The sequence below is a fragment of the Ischnura elegans genome, chromosome 9 (genome assembly GCF_921293095.1).
Source record: "Ischnura elegans chromosome 9, ioIscEleg1.1, whole genome shotgun sequence".
NCBI lineage: Eukaryota > Metazoa > Arthropoda > Insecta > Odonata > Coenagrionidae > Ischnura > Ischnura elegans.
The window spans coordinates 3,159,288-3,180,309 of record NC_060254.1 but is presented as its reverse complement, the minus strand read 5'-3'; the positions used below and the strand labels follow the sequence as shown (position 1 = coordinate 3,180,309).

At 37.6% G+C, this 21,022-nt stretch overlaps 1 protein-coding gene across 1 annotated transcript in view; it reads right to left on the bottom strand.

The window, feature by feature from the left end:
• Positions 1-1,161: 1,161 nt before the first annotated feature.
• LOC124164902 (protein FAM91A1) overlaps positions 1,162-21,022 on the bottom strand; it is a 49,740-nt gene continuing 29,879 nt past the window's right edge. The window contains exons 14-17 of the mRNA XM_046542131.1: positions 20,599-20,734; positions 19,152-19,580; positions 15,700-15,769; positions 1,162-8,638 (exon numbers count right to left, since the gene is read on the bottom strand). Coding sequence (XP_046398087.1) covers positions 8,411-8,638; positions 15,700-15,769; positions 19,152-19,580; positions 20,599-20,734 — 863 coding nt within the window. The 3' untranslated portion in view covers positions 1,162-8,410. The remainder of the gene's footprint in view (positions 8,639-15,699; positions 15,770-19,151; positions 19,581-20,598; positions 20,735-21,022) is intronic.

Below are 21,022 nucleotides of genomic sequence, written 5' to 3'. Positions count from 1 at the left end.
GTTATGCTCCCGAGTTTGTTTATAAAGTCTAATAACCATATTTGTGAAGTTTGAAGAGGAAATAAAAAACATTAAATAGCTTGCCCAAGAATCTAATCCTTACACTTTCTCATCATGATATACCTAAACTGCAGCTGAAGTAATTTTCCACAACTTTTACTTTGCTCAACTGTTTTCAATGTTTACACATCACTATCAAGAGCTGTCTCTGAGGACTGAGATCAGGGTCCCTCTCAGATATAAAACTATCTCGAATCAGGTAATATCAATAACTACCTCCAGGGCCCTGAAGTTTAACTGTTAAAAAAAAAAACCAGGCAGATTACGCAAACAAATGCATGTTTAATGATAGATGATATATCACCTGTATAGTGATAGATGATTTAATACCTGTATACTAGAACTTTCCTTTACAATGAGCTTAACTTATGATTGAAATCTTGGCTGATTTTTTGAAATTCCAAGTTTGACCAATTTTATTTCTAATTAAAAATATGCCATCACAAATGCAATCCTAGGCTCATTTGTACACGAAACAAACTTTTTTGATAAACCAAAATTTACATAGGCCAATGCCCTTCCAACCAATTCCTCTTTTGCAAATAATAAAAATTCAACAAACGCACAATGGAACCTGCTGTACCACTGTTGATCCAAAATGGATTAATATCGTAAATTGAGGGTCTAGTACTGTATACACACATATGTCATTCGCAACTTACAACTAATCCCACCTAAGACCAAGTCTTCGGAATATATATCCTATTTGTAAATATGTGTACAGTTCATCATTCAGATAGATCATTGTTCAGCACTCCGTTTATCAGAAGCGACGTTAAGCCGTGGTCCCCCTTGGTACCTTACGTTAAGGTCGAGCTAATACCAAAACACCACGTTTCTGTCTCCTCATGGCGCTAATGACATCAGTTTTCTCCAACTCACACTGTACCATACTTATCAGCAAAAGGGTTAGAGGAGAGGATTTTACGCCAGGAATAGCTAATAGAAGAAGTAGGTGACGGATCAAAAAATGGAAAAATATGACTCTCTCTCGTTTTTTTTAGCTCTACCACAATTAACAGTAAAAAATAATTCTAGCATCATTGTACCTCCCACAGTAACTAGGTATGCATTTGCAAGCTTCAGAGAAAACAGAAAAAATAACAATAGCAATATCTATATTTTTTTTACAATAAGTACAGTTTGAATCATTTTTGACACAATAATTATAGTTCAACATTAGTATCATTAAATAGTTACGCATCACTATCAGTCCCTAGTAAAAAAATACCACTCCGAGGATGATTACTTCTTTCTCAAAGCAAAAACACACACATCTTCCAGCATCAATAATTTCTTTAGCAATATTTCACTTTTACACTTTGAACAACTTCAAAACATCATTTGACACAATCACCCATCTGACCGACAACGTTCAAAATCCCAAGTCAAGAAATCAAAACAAAGTTTTGGGTCAAAGATTCATCGTCAAAACAAAGAGAGAAATTGGCACTCCTCTTCCAAAGGCTCACTGAAATCTATTTTATGCTATTTTCAATCACTTGATTGCCATCCTTTAACCATTTTAATTCATTCGACAAGTAAACAGCGATATAGGTTGCCAATTTCTCTCTACATTTAACAAGTGCATCTCCACATTGCTTGAATAAATGTTCCTCATCCCATAATATATGAGACTTAAGGTCTCCTGTAGCAAAAATTTTTAAGGAAAACAACTTTTGTGCCACCATATTCCTTTCAATTCAACATATAAAAACAATACACTCTAACTCGAAAGTAGAATAATTATGCTATGCACAAACTCAGGTTCAAATTTAGAGTGATTATGAATGCATTTCGGAATTCGCCGCATAGAATCAATAGTAACAACCATTTGCACTTCTTGATTATGGGGCAAGAGGCAACACAACTAAGTTCCATATAGTCTCCTGTAAGCGTCCAAGAAAAACTTAAGATAACACCATATTTTCTGAGATGATAAATATTTCATAAATGAAGCATGAATGCTAAACAAGAAATAGTTTGAAGTGTTTTTTGATATAAGGATGTAGAGTGTTTGCTGCCCACTGGAACCCATAATTGGAACAAATCTGAATGAGCCTCTGTACCAAACTTTTGTACACCACAATACTAATTGGCAGAATACAAATAATAATGGCATTATCAAATAATACAGGTATGCTTAAGCCCAGATGATATTGCAACTCAATCACCAAAGTGAACACATACATTATAACGTACAAAACCAAAAAGGTGAATGATTGAATGATGAAAAAAATTCATTCATTTGCGGCATTGGAAACTTTTGCCAACAGCAAAATATACACAAGAGAGACCCGTTCAAAAATGCAAGAGGCATTATTTGCAAATTATGCTTGAGAAAAAAAAGTGCATTTTCAGGCAGATTGGCTGAAAATTTACCTCATTCAGATGCCTTTTGGTATAGATGGGAAATATACATGACCAATTAAGGATTCATGACTCAATAATGCAAGAATGTTCACAACAAACCAGCCTCAGTGATGCTTACTTAAATCAACAGAGACAGATATCAAACAAACTGTGAAAGCCTTCGAAAGAGATACAAAATAAGTAAAAATTATGACCAATTTTCACGTAACCGACTACTCAAATTAAAACAACAGAAATTATGGATATAATTTGACTGTTTGACCTCATTATAACTGAGGGTACATTTGTAGATAAATACTTTAGAGCGATCACAAAAAGGCAACAGATTACCTGTTTACATAAACCGTGATTATGTACAGATAAAATGCCTCCTCTACACATTCTAATACAATACAAGACGAAAAATTGAATATACATCCATAAAATATTTGAAATTTCCAACGTTGTAGTAACATGTATTAAAAAGAAACACAATGGAATCTGAGATAATAAAGTTATTCAAAATAAACAAGCTCAATTCTCAGGAAAAGGAAATGAATTACACAGCCATTAATGAGTGACTAAAAACAAGCACACAATTAAATTAAAGTGAAATGTTAAACTTATTATTTCTCCTATACAATCTAAGATTAACTTGATGATCTGCATCCAATAGAAATAAATCATAGTTCAAAAATAAAATAATTCGTTTTTACCCAGATAGTTTTTGGCAAAAAATATCAAGGTGTAAATATAGATCAGCATAAACTTCTCTTCCCACGTACAGTAGCGCACCAATTATCCGTTATTACTGAACCTCAGAGGGAAACCTCAGCAGAGAGTCAAAAAAGAAAGATCTGACTGACATTTAGTGTGCCATAAATAAAATTTTCATTTTTATTATGCACTTATATCCTGAAAATAAATTTTAAACCAATGAGTTGGCACATTTGAGAAATATTGATCATGAATGTGGCTTGGTAGCAAGATATTGGTTCACAGATTCCCAAATGATTTCCACCAATTTTATTTCCCAGTTTAAATAAATTATATCTATTAAACCTAGAATCAAAAGCCCCAGGGGTCCTAAGATGATGAAAACTTACCTTTCACCTGGCACCTTTCATTCACACGTTTCAACACAACACATAAGAAAAAAACTGAACATATGAAAATAATTAGCCATCAAATTTTGGATATGTTCAAAAAGGATGGTGCCCTTACTTGAAAAATATTGATTGATATAACAACAAAATTAGGGCCTAACTTTCCTTCTTATGTTGATGTTCACTACACTTGCTGTTATCCTAGCCATCACAATTATGTGCTTTTCTGACACTTGAAACTGTATATGGCACAGCTTTTTTACCTGTTATTTTGATCTCATTGGCAAAGCATTCATTAGAATAAGCATACATTTTATGTTGGCGGAAGAAAATATGTACTTTTCTTGACCAGTGTAACCCGTTCATGACTTAGGCCTTAGTTTACCTGCAGTGCTTCCTCTAGCAACCATTCGACTGAAATCAGCGTTGCAGCGATTGGGAAAAAGCATCCGAGTTCTAATTCCCCAAAATGTTTAGCAAATAAAGTCTTTTGCGTATATCCTCCCAAAATGAACCCCCAAAGACTACACTCAAAAATTCTTTTCTGGCTGCAACCAACCTATTTGGAAATGCTGTATTTCTCCCAATTTAACTACTATAATTAATCCCAAAGATTTTGGGCAAAATGGTAAGTAATACATATATTCAGAGCAATATGAAGGGTACTCTTAAAAGGGGAGAAGAGATAGATAAATGGGTATAGGGTGGGGTTGGAAGGACAGGCTGAACAACTGACAGAGAGTTAAAACAATTCATTGAACGACAGATAATTAGTGCTCTACTGCAATTAAATATGTACTTACAGACACATCCCAATAACAACATCTCACTCAGTTTGAACAGTTATCACCATTACCTTTGATATCATGTTGTTGATAAAACTCGATGGAACACAAGGGCCAAAGTCAACTCTTGAGATTAATTAATCAAGTAGGTTTTTCACATTATGAGTTACATTTTTTCCACGAATACTTAAAAATTCTGATAGCTGAATGATTATTTCTGTGACCGTTCTAAGATTGTAGTAAGGGGAATGCAGAGAAAAATAAAGGAGAGGTCTGCCAGCAACTAGACCTATAAAGTTATTGACAATGTGACAGTGATTATGAGTGCTGCAAAACAAGTACATATATTTACATACTGATTAACAGGCATTATTTTTGTGATACATATATCGTGATGCTTATATCATACATCAAATAAGACAACTATTTAATAACAAAATATACGAACAAAAACTGACCAAACAGTTTAGCTGAATGCTTCTTCAGTATTTTCCTCTAATACAATATTAGAATAAGCAAGGAAAATTTTGAGGTGGTCATTTCTTATCCCTTATATTGCAGAAATAAATTGGTAACTGGGAAAACATCCCTTTCATTTCCCAAAAATTTGTTTAACAACAAAATAAGACAACATGGGATCCTCTCTACACTTGAACGTCATACTATGGGCAATCTAACATTATGTGAAATCCATTCATTAAGCCATTTGAGAGCCTACGCTTTGAATATATAATCTACTATTCTGGAGCAAAAGGCCTAAAATTACGGGTCAGCACTAATTCAATGAATCTTATTACCTACAAATTAAGATGAATTTTCAAAAATATGTCTGTTCACTTCAGGAGGCATAAGGTACTTAGTAGGATTTAAACAAAATCAATGCCAATAATGCACAGTCGCTCAAATAGTAGCTTATCAAATTAAATGCAGCCTTAGAATGAAAGCAAACTCATTTCAAATTTCCCATGCATCAGCCTAACCCATGCAGTAAGTGAACCAGCTTAATGTGCAGCAATTTAAGCATGGAATAGACACAAGTCAGAATTAAAGCAGAAAAGCTAACTCAAATAATGCCAACCTTAACCAAAAGCACTCAACTCAGGAATATTTACTCTTATATTTTGCTAAAAATCAATATGAAGGATTGGGTATGCGGAACATGAATACATACACACTAGTTCGTGTGAGAATGCATCAAAGCAAGAATGAACAGAAAAATACACTGTGTAAACACTCAACTGGGAGAAACGCAAAAAAATTGAATAGACACAGCTCCAATTCAATCCATGCATTCACTAAACTTCTGTTCAATTTAAACTGTCCATGAAAAGTACATAAACTATTAATTTAATGAATTATTTAGCCAATCCATAATGTATCCAATAATTAAAAAAAATAAATGTGGACTGAATATAGCATTATGTACTTAGATTTGGAAAAACAAATGTAATACAGATGGCAATTATAATATAGCCTTCGGCATGCAAAGAAAAGACAGATAGATGGATAAAGGAGACACAAAAAATTGTTGACATGAGTCAAATTATTGCTCAACCAGAAATTATCAATGCAATACAACTTCAGCTTTGCACTAATTTCCTCCACAAAACTTTCCAATTTTCAAGGATTTGAGGAGTTCCTAACAAATGCTTATGTATATTAAAGCAAATCCAAGCCTTTTAAATGGACAGTAGAAACACTGTATCACAGCATAGATCAATTGTGAGGACTTTGGTATTTGGAAAATTGAAGCTTAAAGCGACCTCATTTCATTATTTAAGCAGAAAAAAGCCATTTTTCATACTGAATAATGCAATGCTATAAAATAAAATCTTTTCAAATAATTATGAAAGACTCAAATATGTATTTTCCTTAAAGGAATAGCCTTAAGCAATACTTACTGCTACTAACATCATACTCATATGATCCTTTAAGCAATATTTCAACCATAAGAGCTATAACATAAGAGGCTAGTTCAATTTAAAAAAAATCATTTTTGTGTATCACTGATTTGATAGCACCAGGGTACAAATATCACATGACACATATGATGGCAAAAAAAAATTCAACTGCATAAATGGAATGTAACAATAAATTAAAATTCTGCAAGGTAATACCAGGAAGTAGCCAGTATTATAACCACAACTAACCTTGTCTACAGAAAAATATTTCATAAACATACTTTGATTCCATGAGACTGGGATAAATGAACTACTTATGCATCTCATTATTCAATCATGTTCAACATGAGGGTTTAACTTTGTGACCCAAGATAAAAAAGATTAGCGAATCAAAAGAAAAAGATGACTTCAATCTTCTCAAGCAATAAACTGGGCACTTCAAAGAGAAGTGAAGCTAGAATATAAATAAAATGCATTTCATTTAAACTTAGGATTGGTCAGTTCCACTATTTTGTCGGTTCTGATTCCGGTCCGGCTCCTGGAATCTGTTCCTGGTCCTAGATCTGTGTTCTAGCTATTCTCTGTTCCATTTGCAAAGCATAATTTTTAAAGACTATTCGTCAAAAAAAGTATATTAATTTTAGGAGGCATGAGGTACTTCATGTGATTAGATCAAAAGAAATTTATAATTGCACGAAGGCTAACTCACATAATGCCAAGCTCAGCCTATGAAATGCAGACGTGGAATGTAGGGAAACTCCCTTCTATTTTCCTTCGCCATTGGTCTAACCCACCCAAGTGAGTTAACTAATGCAGTTCACTTTAAATTAAGCATTATATAGGCAACTAAATGCAAGAAAATTATATCAGAGAAGCTTGCTCAAATATCTTCAAGCTAAGCCAATAACATTGAACTCATTAGTGTACCATGGAAACTGCCTAAAACACATCAAATAATCTTACAATTGAATCAATTCATTTCATCGCTATATATAATGTACAGAATACAAATTATGTCATCAAGAACATTTTTCGTATCAAGTTTTGTACAATTATTTTGGTTCCATTTCAAAATGGGTACAGCTGTGACACCAAGCTCAAGAATCAGTTGAACAAAGGACTGAAGAACCAAACTGACTCATCTCTAATTTAAACAAAGAACTGACCTCACAAAGTACACAGCAAAACTTGCAGCACACTTGGCTAGCGATTCATAGTTCTCCTGGTATCAACCTTACGCAAGCCTACAAGAGAACTACCGAAAAGGAACTGGAACACTTGCTCATTTCAATGTGATGATCTCATTACAACCTCCTCACTTCATTGGCATCTGAAATCTACAGCTTCCCTACAGGACTCTTACAAAAACTCAAAACATAACCGGCCTCACTACATTACTTTTCAGCAACAAGTATAAAAAATCTCTTTAGTAAGCCACACTGACAAAAACTCACACCTAATCATAATAAAGTGCAACAAACATCATGGACTACGATGAGTGATACATGATGATCGATATAATATGGAAAAAAGATCACTTTTTTTTTAGAAAGTAAGATAGAAAAACTGCAGGCTTCTCATCAAAGTCCAATGAAACAAGTACACACAGACTTTTCTCTTGTTCAATGCACAGAGAGTAATAATCTGCCCAGGTACTTTGAATGAATACAAAATATGTACACGCCTGACTATTGTGGGCAGCATACTGGTCGGTACATTGACCTGGCAAACCAAAGATAACAAAAAGATTCCCCACCCCGGTCAATTTTCCCCTTCTCATGATAATCCCAGCAAATTTCATCGCCATCAATGAGGCAGGACAGAGATTAAGACACAAAAGCAATATTACTCTAACTACAGAAGATGGGTACAGGGAGAACAATGCTAAAGTAATCAATTACATCACGTTCGACAATGCAATTAAAATAATTGATTGTAAAAATATACGTTATCTTCAATTGCAGATGGGTTTTGAAAGAGAAATATGACTGAAAAGCCCATTATAAAGGTTAGTCATATAAACAAAATAATTAATGGATAAATATATATAAAGCTATGCCCAGCCTCAACAGGAATGCATCAGAAAGGTAGATAGTGACAAGTCCAAATTTCACTTCAAAAATCAGATCTCCACTCTCAACAAATGAAAAAAAACTGAAAACATGTCAATGTAATGAAAACTTAATGGACAGCATGATGAGTAACTTTACCGTCGGCTCCATCTCGATAGGCAGCCTTGGTAAAACAAGAGGCTACGTGTCGGTGGGGCAACAGTCTGTGTACTCAAACCACCCGTGTAGGAAGTTCCCATTTGCGAAGAAACAGAAGCAGCAGACGCGAGATGTGTAGACGCTGAAGGTGTCACTGGGAACAAAGAGGGGTTGGCAGATTTTCTCCCAGACGCAGTGCTGTCTTCAGGAAGGACAGGGAGATCCTAAGCGTAAGAAAAGGTGATTAACAATTAACAACTATGGCATAAGAAAGAGGAAACGTAAACTCGAATAATCAACCAATTGAATGCCATAAATAATGAAATGCAGTGTAAGTCCATTATAACGGGTGATGTGATGTAACAAAGGAAAAGTAATTGAGTCTCCACTCGCAATTACATCTTTGGTAATTTTTACTTTGAAGCAATACATTTTGTTTAAAGTAATTTTTATTGCAATCTACTTTGAAGCTTGAAAGAGTGATTGCTACAATTGAGTAGTCACTAAATTTCAGTAATCAAAAATTGAAAATTTGACTTCCGCTCACACTGACTGAAGAACAGTTCCAGTGCAGAATCCTGATCCAATTATAAAAGCAACATTTAATCACTTCAGTCGAAATTTCTGAGAATACTTCATGACTTTTGTGGTGAATAGATTAAACCCAAGGCTTATTCATTACAAAGTATAAAAAATTGACTCATTGATTAGATTAGACAAAATTATTTAAATTTTCCAATTTCTCCATGTTTCCGGTGCAACCGCGTTGGTTTGTTGGTGATGACAAAGTTATTTAGGTATTTCAAAATTCATGTGAACTTTGTGCTCAGTTCATGTGAACAAAATTCATGTGAATTCATGTGACGGTCACCTCGGGCACTCTGTATATCGGAAAGCCACGCATACGGACCAGTATCTAGACTATGCCTCGCACCACTATCCTGTGCAAAAGGCATCCTCGATAAATACACTTTTTCACCGGGCCCACCGCTTTTCAGATGCTGAGTCACTGGCAGAAGAAGAGAAACATCTAATTGCAGCATTGAAAAAGAATGGCTACCCGGATTCGGCCCTGAAAAGGACCATTAAAAGAAAACCACTTTCAAGTGAAAAAACGGAAGACGAAAGAGCTTGGGCCGTCATTCCCTACGTCGCAGGGACCACGGAAAGGATTGCCAGGGCCCTGAAAAAGCACGGCGTCACCACCAGGTTTAACTGTACGACAAAAATTGGTGACTTGCTGCCCACAGCCAAAGACAGACTACAGCACGACCTTCATGAAGGTGTTTACAAGGTCCCTTGCTCGTGTGGAAAAGCGTACATCGGTGAGACTTGCCGTTCACTCAAGATACGGATGCAAGAGCACCGAAAGGCAACGAAAAACAGGATATTCCAGCTGTCTGCCATATCCGAGCACGCCTGGAACCCGGGACATGACATTAAGTTTGACGACGCCAAGATAATAGTGAAAGAAGGCAGATATTTTCCCAGACTCATCCGCGAATCCATTGAGATAGCCCGGACGGACAATTTTAACAGAGACGACGGCTACCATCTGGATGCCCATTGGAGGAGGCTCATTAGGCGGACCAATAAGAGAGCGGCAGCCACAACTGGCGGGACTGACCCCCTATATAAGGAGGAAAAAAATCGTGGACCGGCATCATCTTCGACCTGAAGACGCTGGCAGCAGTGCCAGCGAAACTGTTGTCATCACCAACAAACCGTCGCGGTTGCACCGGAAACATGGAGAAATTGGAACCTGAACACCGCGGAAACCTACGTAGTCACATTATTTAAATTTTATTTAATGTCTTTCTCTCTTCCCTTAATATCTGACGAACAGCATGGTTTCCTTCCAGGATCATCTACAGTAACAAATCTGTCCATTTTGCACAAATATTGCATTCACGCTTTCGAGGCTTCATCACAGCTGGATGTATGCTACATTGATTTTGCCAAAGCTTTTGACAAAATTAACCATCAATTACTGCTCTTCAAATTAGAGAATCGGTATAATGTCCATGGTAATTTTCTTTCTATCTTATCATCTTTCCTTCAGAACCGGCAACAACACACAATAATGGGTCGCGTTCTTTGATGGCACCGGTTACATCTGGAGTTCCACAAGGGAGTGTCCTCAGGCCTTTACTTTTTGCATTATACATAGATGATCTAGTTGACATTATCTCCTCCACCAATTGCAAAATATTATTATACGCAGATGACTGCAAAATTTTTAAACAGATTGATTCCCCGAATGACTGCCTTGCTCTGCAGAAGGCTCTTGATGCCATAGACCAATGGTCTGAGATTTGGAGTCTGAAAATTAATCCAGCCAAGTCTACCATTCACCCTACGCAAGTCTATCCTGAGTAGAAATTACCGATTATCTGGACATCATATCCCTTCGGTCACCTCTCAGAAGGATTTAGGGGTTATTTTTGACTCTAAGCTGCTCTTTCGTGAGCACATTAAATCCATTTCCACCCGCGCTATGTCTTTGGTGGGTATGATGTATCGCCATAGTGAGGTGTTGGATTTAATTGCTCTACGCACCTTCTTCCTTTCCTGTGTCTCTCCGGTCCTAGAATACTGCAGCCAAATCTGGTCTTCGGCCCCGCCTTCTTCATTAAAGCTCCTGGAACGTCCATTGAATTTTTTCCTTTCTGTTGTCCGCTACCGCCACTTGCCTTTTCGTAACTTCTCCCTCAATAAGATTAGATCCTCTCTTGGCATTTCTACTTTAGCTGATCGCCGTATCCTCAATGACCGGAGACTCTTTCTAAATATCATTAATGGCAAATACAGATCATCAGACCTTCTTTCTTTTTTTCCGCTTCGTGTTCCTTCGCGCACGACGAGGTCGAGTGACCTATTTCATTGTTTCACCCCCCGCCTTTCTGTTTCTAAACGTTCTTTTCTATTCAGACTTCCTTCTTCCATTAACTCATATGCCAAATGTGTTCCAAATTTTGATCCTTTTTTTCACCCCTCACCCAACTTGCACCATCACTATCGTAATTTTCCCCCTATTCCTCGCACCACCTGATGACAATTCTTTGTTATTATTTGTAAATACTGTTGAATATTTTTTGTTTTTGTTGTTTACGTTGCTTAACACGTTCAACGCTGACTGACGACGATCGTCGTCCGCCGGGTGCTATCCAGTGACGCCGGACGACGATCGTCGTCCAAGTCCGCTCTCCCTTTCCAAGGCCATATACGAGAGACGCCGACCCATAGCGCTTCCATTTCGCTTGTCAGTCGTTCATTAGCCCTCAGAGCGAGTGCATCGCCAGTAGCCGGAGCGATTCATATCCCCAGGAAGGTTCCTACAGCTGTTTCTTTTCGATGGTAAGTTACACTTTTTTTTTGTTAATTATCACTCTCCTTTTGTGGTTTTAATGTGTACCGACCCATTTTTAACGTAAAACAACTTTCGTATGTGGTAAAAATCATTAGTTGAAAGTTTTGCATTTTTTTATTTGAGATTTCCTCCCCCCCCCCCTTTCACCCCCGCATTCTCCTCGTACCCATATTACGATTTCATCGGTGTTTTTTTATTTTTTTATAATTTTTTTTGTAGATATATCGCTTGTGATAAAATTTTGAAATTTCTTTTACAAAATAACTTCGTGAATGTAAAGTTGTTTTTTAATTGTATTTTAAAGCAGAGAAGTAAAGTCGTTGTTCAGTGAAATTGTTACATTATGTGACAATAATTTTCGTTTTGGACAGATACTCATTATTCTAGTTTAGATTGAGGCTAAGCATTACAATGCATTCCGGACCATGTGATTACATAGCTGCATTTAATTTTACCAGGAATATGCTATTAGCAAATATTTTACGTTTTTTTACTAGTTTGTCTTCAATAGGTGATAATTTGCAGTATTTTACTCCAGTCACTTGTAACTTGAATATTTCCTTTATGACATTCGATAAATATTTATCATCATTTGCGCTTGTTGTTATTGTAATTTTAATAAAAGTTCTATTATTGATTTGCTTCAATTTTGTCTGCTGATATTGTTTCTTTTTCTCCTGTATATAGCAAACAAGTGGAAGCGAAATTTTACAAATATTTCCTGATAACTTCCGATCCAAGTTCTTTGGCAGTAAGATACGTGATATCATAAACATTACTCAATTATTTCATTGCTATACGATGTTTTTTCTTGTTATACATTCATATAAACACATACTTGTAAACATTCTTGTTTTCAGAAAGGAAACGCGGAGGTAACACGGAGGAATGGACCGCAAAGGGACTACCGGGGAAAGGGGTCCCGAAGAAAGGGAAGCGGGGTGTCAAAAGCCAGTCTATTGAGAAAACCACCCAACTCCCCTCAAAACCTCCCCTTCCAACCTCCAGCAGTAACCCCAGCCCTTCGAGTTCTGGTGAAAGCCGCCAGCCCCCTGACACCCCTTCTCGTCCCCCAAGTCCGCAGCCATCGGCCTCGCGGTCATTTCCACCCCCAAAAAGGAAGAGGAGGGAGGAAGAAAGAAGATTCGGGAGGGTGCTTTCTGCAGAGGAGATGGCGGAACTGCTTTCAATGGATGAAGAAAGCGACGATTCCTCCTTCGGGGAAACGGAGTGGGGATCCTCGGAGGATGAAGAAGAAGGTAGGGTGGGTGATCCCTCAAGATATGCTTCTCCTTCCTCTCCTGGCCCTCTAGGCTCTCAGTCCCCTCCCCTTACGACGAGAACTGCGACAAAGACTTACACTTGGACGGACAAAAGACCAACCCACCCACAATTCCCCTTCACTGACACCCCTGGCCTCAATACGCAAGACTCAGGACACGATCCCCGTAAGTATTTTGACCTCCTCATGACAGATGACATGGTGGACTTGATAGTGACGGAGACAAATAGACAAGCAGACGTTTTAATTTCTGCTAATGTATTTCCCAGAGCAAGAATAACGAAGTGGAAGCCGCTCACATCGGTGGAATTTTTAACGTTTTTGGGGGTTCTCTACCACATGGGCACATGCCCATTGAGTATAATATCCGACTATTGGAGTGTAGACCCCCTTTTCAATTATCCTTGCTTTAGGAAATGCATTAGCAGGGACAGGTTCACCGCGATCATGCAAGCTCTGCATTTTGCGAGTAATCCTGGTCGTGATGAGCCGCAACCGTCTGATCGACTCTACAAAATCAGTCCGTCATATTCCGAACCTATTCCTCGTTCCTCTCCCAGCCTAACCTCCAGGGTCCTTGGATTGTCTAAGCACTTTCCGGAGACACATGACATCGACCAAAAACGAAAACGTGTCCCTCAACGACGCTGCACGTTCTGTAAGTCTAGAGGGTTCAGGAAGGAGACGGCATATTTTTGCCCCGCCTGTGAGGGATGCCCACCCCTGTGCTTGAAGCCATGCTTTGAAGCATTTCATAGAAATGTTCAATGTTATTCCTCTCCATGATTGAATGTATTAAATATTATGTATTCCATTATTAAATGTTATGTAAAATTTAAGTATTAAATGATAATAATTTCAAAATATTTTTTATTTTGCCTGGTTTTCGGTCCCCCCACCATGTACCTGGTGAAAACCGTTGTTTCCTTTAGGGAGTGCAGAGGAAGAGCGAAAGTTGTAAAATTCTATTGTTTCCTAACTTTGGTATTCCCTCCTGGAACGGGTAAGAAGCATTAGCGCAAGTTCCTGGAAGATAGGGATCAGCACCCGGGTCGGGTTCGGGTGATTAGCACTTCGGAAGTTGTCGTCTAAACCCAATTTTTGTATCCACTTGGAATGTCGTCTCCTTCTCTGTATTATTCCTCCTTTGTTTGTTTCAACGCAAAAATATATTTCCCGGAAATTGCGCCGAAAAAATAAAAACGAGTCTGAAAAATTATGCTTCGAAATATTTTATACATTTTAGTTTCAATGAATGAAAAATCATTTTTTATATATAGATAAATGGTTAGAGCAGGTCCTTTTTTTCATTTAAAACAATATAATTTTGAAATTTGAGCGAATTTACTTTGAGACTCATGAAAACTGAACATAATATAACTCATTATTTTCAGAAATAATAATTACGTATTGTTTTCAACAGAAATACTATTGTTAATGCTAAGATAAGTTTTTAAAGAATGGATTTGAACAATATTACAATAACACCGTCAATGGGTAGAAAAACGGCATTGAATTCGATAAAAGGAATTTGTGATCAAATGAACACTAGCCGTCCTTATAGGTGGGGTGAAACTCCCGTCCTCTTAGTGTTAATTTAAATATATGAAATTTACATCTTTATTTGTTTTAAATTCCCACCTCGTCTTTGAATTGAAAGATATATTCCTCGTCAGGTCCTTCAAATACAAATTCAAAAAGTTGAAATAGAAAAGGCTATGCCACATAATTCTCTATCAACGACTAAGAAATTCGAATATTACACAGCCATCAACGTTCTTGCTAATTAATATTTACGGCACGGATCAATTTATATTCAATTGATGTGTAAGATTAGAGACAGAGCATGGCATACGGTAAAAAGAAAAAGTCATCGGAAAAATGGGCTCAATTATGCAACCACGCATTACACGACTGCTATGCTATCCGGTGACGTCGGACGACGATCGTCGTCAAATTTGAAATTGCGATTTTTCATTAAAAAAAATTTTTTTCGTAACTACCAATGAACAATTTATTCAAAATGAGACCAAAACCATCTAAAACCAAAGAATTAAAATTCAGTCACCGGCAAAACTTAAAAAAATTACCGCCGCGTTGAAAGTGTTAATGTTATGTAATTATTTCTCCTGTTATTGTAGTCCTATGTAATTGGCCTCGTGCTGTTTTTGGACTAAATAAATAAATAAATAAATTTAAAGCATTTCTAACCCAAAATACAGACTTTCATCAATACCACCACATACATCACACGAAGATGGTGAGTGGACATTATTGGAGAGGCAACTTGTGAGGAACTTACATACCTTTAACGTAATTCACTCTAGTAACAGACAAAAGCATGAAATATTATCAAGACAGTTGGATTCATAACGAAAATAAAACAAGCATTTTGGAAAAAGAAATTCCAGCAATTATTCTTATATTAAAATCGAATAGGTTAGTTAACTTGTTTTAGATAAAAAAAGTGAAACAACTGAATAAAAACGTAAAAAAGAAGTAGACGAAGTAGGTAAGCAATAAACAAGAAGGTAAAGATCCATAATACATATATACATTTCATTACTTTTTGCTTCTCGATTTTTGTAATGCAATTTAATATACTAATGATAATGGAAAGAGGATAAACTCACCTGACATTCTGATATAAAATCTAACAGCCTTAAGCTCAGCATCCTGCTGGAGTTAGTGAGTTTTCTCAAACTGAAATTAGACAGGGGAACACAAAACAAAGAGATGCATTATTAAATGGTTCAGGGATCAAAGCAATCATGCAAACACCACAAGATGTGCCATTTGATCGATTAATTTGCAACACCACAAATCATTTCAACACCCCACCCCATGATATCACAAAAGGAATCATCCGAATGTTTAACGAATTCAAAACGTTGAAATTCTGGAGGGCTTGAACAGAAGATTTTTCCACCTTTTGGGGTTTACGTAAGTCTTTCAATGTCTTTTGGGAAATAATTTACAGTGCTTTCAAGCATGCCTTTTTAGGTCACTGATAAGAAATCCAGCATGAGAGAGAAAAGCAGTCCAAAGTGTCCAGGGGAATGGGCATGGCACAATGGAAACACAGGGCGTAATAAAGATTTTCCAGACTCGATGAAAAAGGGCTCTTGGAGCAAAATCTAAAAGGTAAATTCTACGTACCAATCAGGAATTGCATTAAGTATTCAAAGTGATCAATACTAATCATAAAACAGATGCCTTACACTTTAATCTATTTGGCTTCCACGGTGATCCGCCCAGCCTACCCAGATCATTACCCCAGCAAAATATTTGTGACGCAAGCACCACAAGGTAATGCCGCTTATTATCATCATCAAGGTCATTTAACACACACACACAAACATGCAAATATTTTCACCTCACGACATGCACGTCACTGTGACTGGTCACACGGTACTGTCGTAAAAGTGAGATGAGTATATTTGGGCACACAGACCTTGGCAAGACAAAAGCATAGAGTGGCTTGATCATAGGAAAAGGACGATAGCAAATGCCATGAAACATTTTGTTGCACAGACGAGACAGACTTGTGACTTCCACCTCGCTCTCATAGATTGAGATTTAAACTATAACTTGAGCAGAAGGGATTCCACTTAATTTGAGGTTGCGTCTTACTTCCCAAATTTTCTCTGCCTGTTTGTTTTTCCCTAATGAGTTATTACAGTACATAAATACATGAGTGACCTTATGATTGTACAACACAGGTAGCAAAAACTCAGGCTGCGGGAAGGCGTCGCTTCAATCCCAAAAAAAATCAACACTAAATTACTGATAGACTCCAACAAAAATCCCAAAAATGCAAAAAAAAAATGGCTTGTGTATTAAGGTGGGTGGGTGTGAATGTGAGCTGCCACAAAATTGCATGGAGTGTCTCCTCTGATTGAAGCAACGTCTGACTTTCTTTTTGATTTTTTACTTCCTTGTTTGGGCATTGACAGCGGCAGAAAAGTCGAGACTAGAAGCATTTGAAACTTGGTGCCATCAAAGATTGATGGATATTAAATTGATTAACCAAGTAAGTAATGAGGAAGTGCTAAGAAGTGTGGGGGGAGAGAGAAGTCTTCTTAATACTTTCAGGAGATGGGACAACTTCTTCTCAACCCCTCCCACTGTATAATGACGAGTCTATTTCGTCATGAACTTTCGACGCCAAACCGCGCAATGACGAGTGCATCTCGTCATCGGATTTTCATAATTTTAGCACTATTTAGAATAACAATATAATTATTTTGAAAGTTTAACAATGTTAAAAAATTCATAGTATACATGAATAATTCATTTTTCATGAAACATGAGGCATTGGAAGGATTAAAATGATTTTATTCGAGTAGCGATAGCTGCGTTCTCCATGTTTAATAATCACATATTATTTTTCGGTTCTAAGTTGATTACAAAATATCATTTCATTACCTATCATTAAAGAAGAGAACCACAGAAAAAATAAATGGAGAATAGGAGCACAACATTCAGAAAATTAATCGCAGTGGAAGGGGATGAGGAATAGAGTCAGCCACATGATGGCTCAAGATGGCCTGATTAAGATAATTATCAAAGGACAAGCGGACAGGGAGAAAGGGCAGCCTCAAATGAGTTACATAGCACAGGTAATTACAGATTACATATTTTAACCCTCCGTTGGACGCAATGGATCTGACAGGCTCAGTGCGAGTGCTTTTTAATTTCTTTGTGTTATTAGGTGGCATAGACCCTTGATGCTTATTCACAGTAGCTGTTTGTTTTGAAACGCTCTATGCAGCCTCCTCCCATAGTTTGACTTTGGCTGTCCCCACAGGAAGTTGTTTAAGTTTGGATCAGAGAAGCTCATTGCACCCGAATTCGTCACAATTTTAAAGGTTATGTATTTTTGATAGGCAGAATATTTATTTTAGGCATTTTCACTCGATGCTTCTACGATCTTTACTACTCGATGCTTGGATACATTTAGTGAAATATAATTCCCTAAAGAGCATGTTACATCACACCTAGCTGCATTGGTTTGGAGCTGTATGAAGGGGTGTACCTATATACCACATGTAAGACATCATTTAAATGTTGGACTATTTATTTAATTTAATTTTATTTTATTCTCAAACCACAGAATACAGCTCATATTGGCCATTTTATGTCGGGGTATTCAACAAATTTAACAATTAAACGTACACGAATAACCATGCCCTGAACAGGGGAAATCTACCCAGGCGGGACTCGAACCCGCGACCTCTTGTTTGGCAGGCGGGGACATTACCCCGCCGCCACCGAGGCCGACTACACTGATAATAGTGCATTAATGCTTCAAATTGCAGCTCTGAGCCATGCTTTGAATTAATAATGTCTATTCGTGTATATGCCTATCACGGACATTGCGCCTAAACTCAGGAGTTCAAATATTGCGCCCGACAGAAGGTTAAAGATGTTTAATTTTGATTTCCATTAAGTCACGCTAAATAATAAAGATATAATTTTGATTTTCATTAAGACTCAATGAAAATCAAAATTATATAAAATATAAAACGAAATCCTTAAGCAGTAACATAGAAAGAAGTCGACAATCCTAAGATTGGTTTAATGCAGCTCTCCTATCCACTGGCCTTCACAATTTTGAAATGTGAAAGACACAAAATGCATCAACACGCATCCTCAATTACATCTCGTCCTTGCTGTCACCAATGACACCACCAGGCCATCTTATTATGTATAATGTTTTATATCTCACACTGGGTTAACCAAACATGGTGTTGACGTCTGTGTCCACACTGTGGTGAAGGAGACAGAGGCTGTGCTAACTGAGACATTGTCAGAGAAAAAAATCCTACATATCATGTTGCTATTCAGTGAAAGGTGTTTTCAAAACACTGACCAAAACAAGTAGCTAGGTATGCAGTCATACACATGGGTGCAAATATATATATACCAATGGTGAAATTTGTCATGAAAAAATATTTGGCTTCGCCAGGATTCAAACCCCAATCACCTGATTGTTGTCCAGATTTGTCCTAAAGAAAATTTACGAATCATTCATCCTCCAGGCCTTAATCCTAGCCCTCACGGCCACACGTTTTCTGCTTACCTTTCCTCTTCACAAAGGCCTCCATTCACAATGGCGTGGCACACTTCCTCGTTCGCTTGAGCGTCAAACAATGGAACACCAAAACTGCAATCCAAAAGCGTCCACTCGTCAAATTCCGTCTTTGCCCCACTGTCTTCATCCACACACTCACAGTCCTCCTTTGCGCTCCAACCCAGCCGCACAGCACCACTGTTCACCACTGTGTCCTTGTTTTCCGCAACCATCGATGATGGTAACTCAACACCATCTAGGGCATCCAGTTCCTCCGCAAGGATCGCCGCGCACTCCTTGTCTGTGACCCCATTGCGTGGGCTGCTCCCTTGAGACTTGCGCCCTTCCGGAGTCCTCCTCCCCAACGACGTCCTCGGGCTCAACTCCGACTCTAAGCTTAGGCCAGCAGTGCTGTTGAATGGACTCGTGCCGTGGCACCTGTTGTGTCAAACAAAAATGAACACTCTCAGTGGTGCTGTTGAAGGATTTTGTTCCCCCATGCATTGGCCAATGGGGAGAAATACTACACCACAAACTTTTAGCGAAGCTATACAAGGATTTACATATACTTCATCATTCACTATTTATCTCTCCTACACCAGCATTTCCATTCAATATTTGCACATTACAAGATATATGCAGCATTTCTGTGCGATAATCAATGCCTTGTACATAGTGACATACAATAACTATATGTTATTTCCTGCAGGATGTTTTATATCTCCTTCAAATAAGGTAGTTTCTTCATCAAAGAAAATGAAAGGCATTGCGATTAGTTATCGACCATTAGTATATCCATAATATACAAATTATTCTGTTTTAGAAATCCCAGTTTAGACAAATGATAATGGTCAACTTTAACCGCATTTGAAAACGGCCAGATTGGCGCCCATGCGATGCCACTCCATGTGACGTCACAGGGACTTAGTTTCTATACGAGTAGATAGGAGTTTTGCATCATCTGAGATTACCAATGCATGCATGAGGCACAGAGATCAGGGAAACATTTCTTAATGATCACCTATTAAAATTGCCAAAGGTGGGAAAGTTTCCTTCGTTTGATAGGGTATTAATGACCCTTATTGAAACCGATGGCTACCTGCTAGCAGGGTACTCTGCTACCTGCTAGCAGCCTGAATCGTATCAGTGCTAATAGCCTCAGACCAAGGTAGCCTCACAAGGTGGTAAATGACGTCACACAGGCTTTTCCCAGCATTCACACTCAGCCGTTGCGCTTTCGCTTGCTTAAAAATTATCACTTTTCGTTGAATCGCAAAAAATAGATATCATAATTTAAAAATCTAAAATCATGAAATGCGTGCTCCAGGAGTAATAATCTTTAGATTTAGGCAATAAAAAATAATAGGAAACCACCCTATTAGCAACCTCTTTATGACCAGTTTCATGCATATGTAAAAATATTTAGAGGGTCAATAACATTTTATTTAACTCTTACCCATGAGCACAGCCAGGATCTCTTCCCATCTTTGCCATGGTAATGAACCCACAGTTGTGCTTGAGGTCAATGTGCTCCGAGAGCTTCATTATCACTGGGTGAGACCACCAATCTGGTCCATTCTGGCCAACGGAAGCTGAAAGGAACATCACTACAGCTCAGATAGAGGTCAATACAGAGGTTGGTGATCCTTCACTCACATTTTAGGGTATGTACCCAGTGGAAAATTGGAGGTACAACACTCCAGATCCAAAGAAAAAACATTGAACAGTTGACAGCGTCAGCCAAGTGAAAAGTCTGACTTTGGGAAGCCAATTTGCCATAGTCTACAGAATAACCTCAAATGGCAAACGACTTTATTCTATTTGAAGTTGTCTTGGGTTTAGAAATAATTTTTCAGAATAAAAACAAACATTTATTTTTT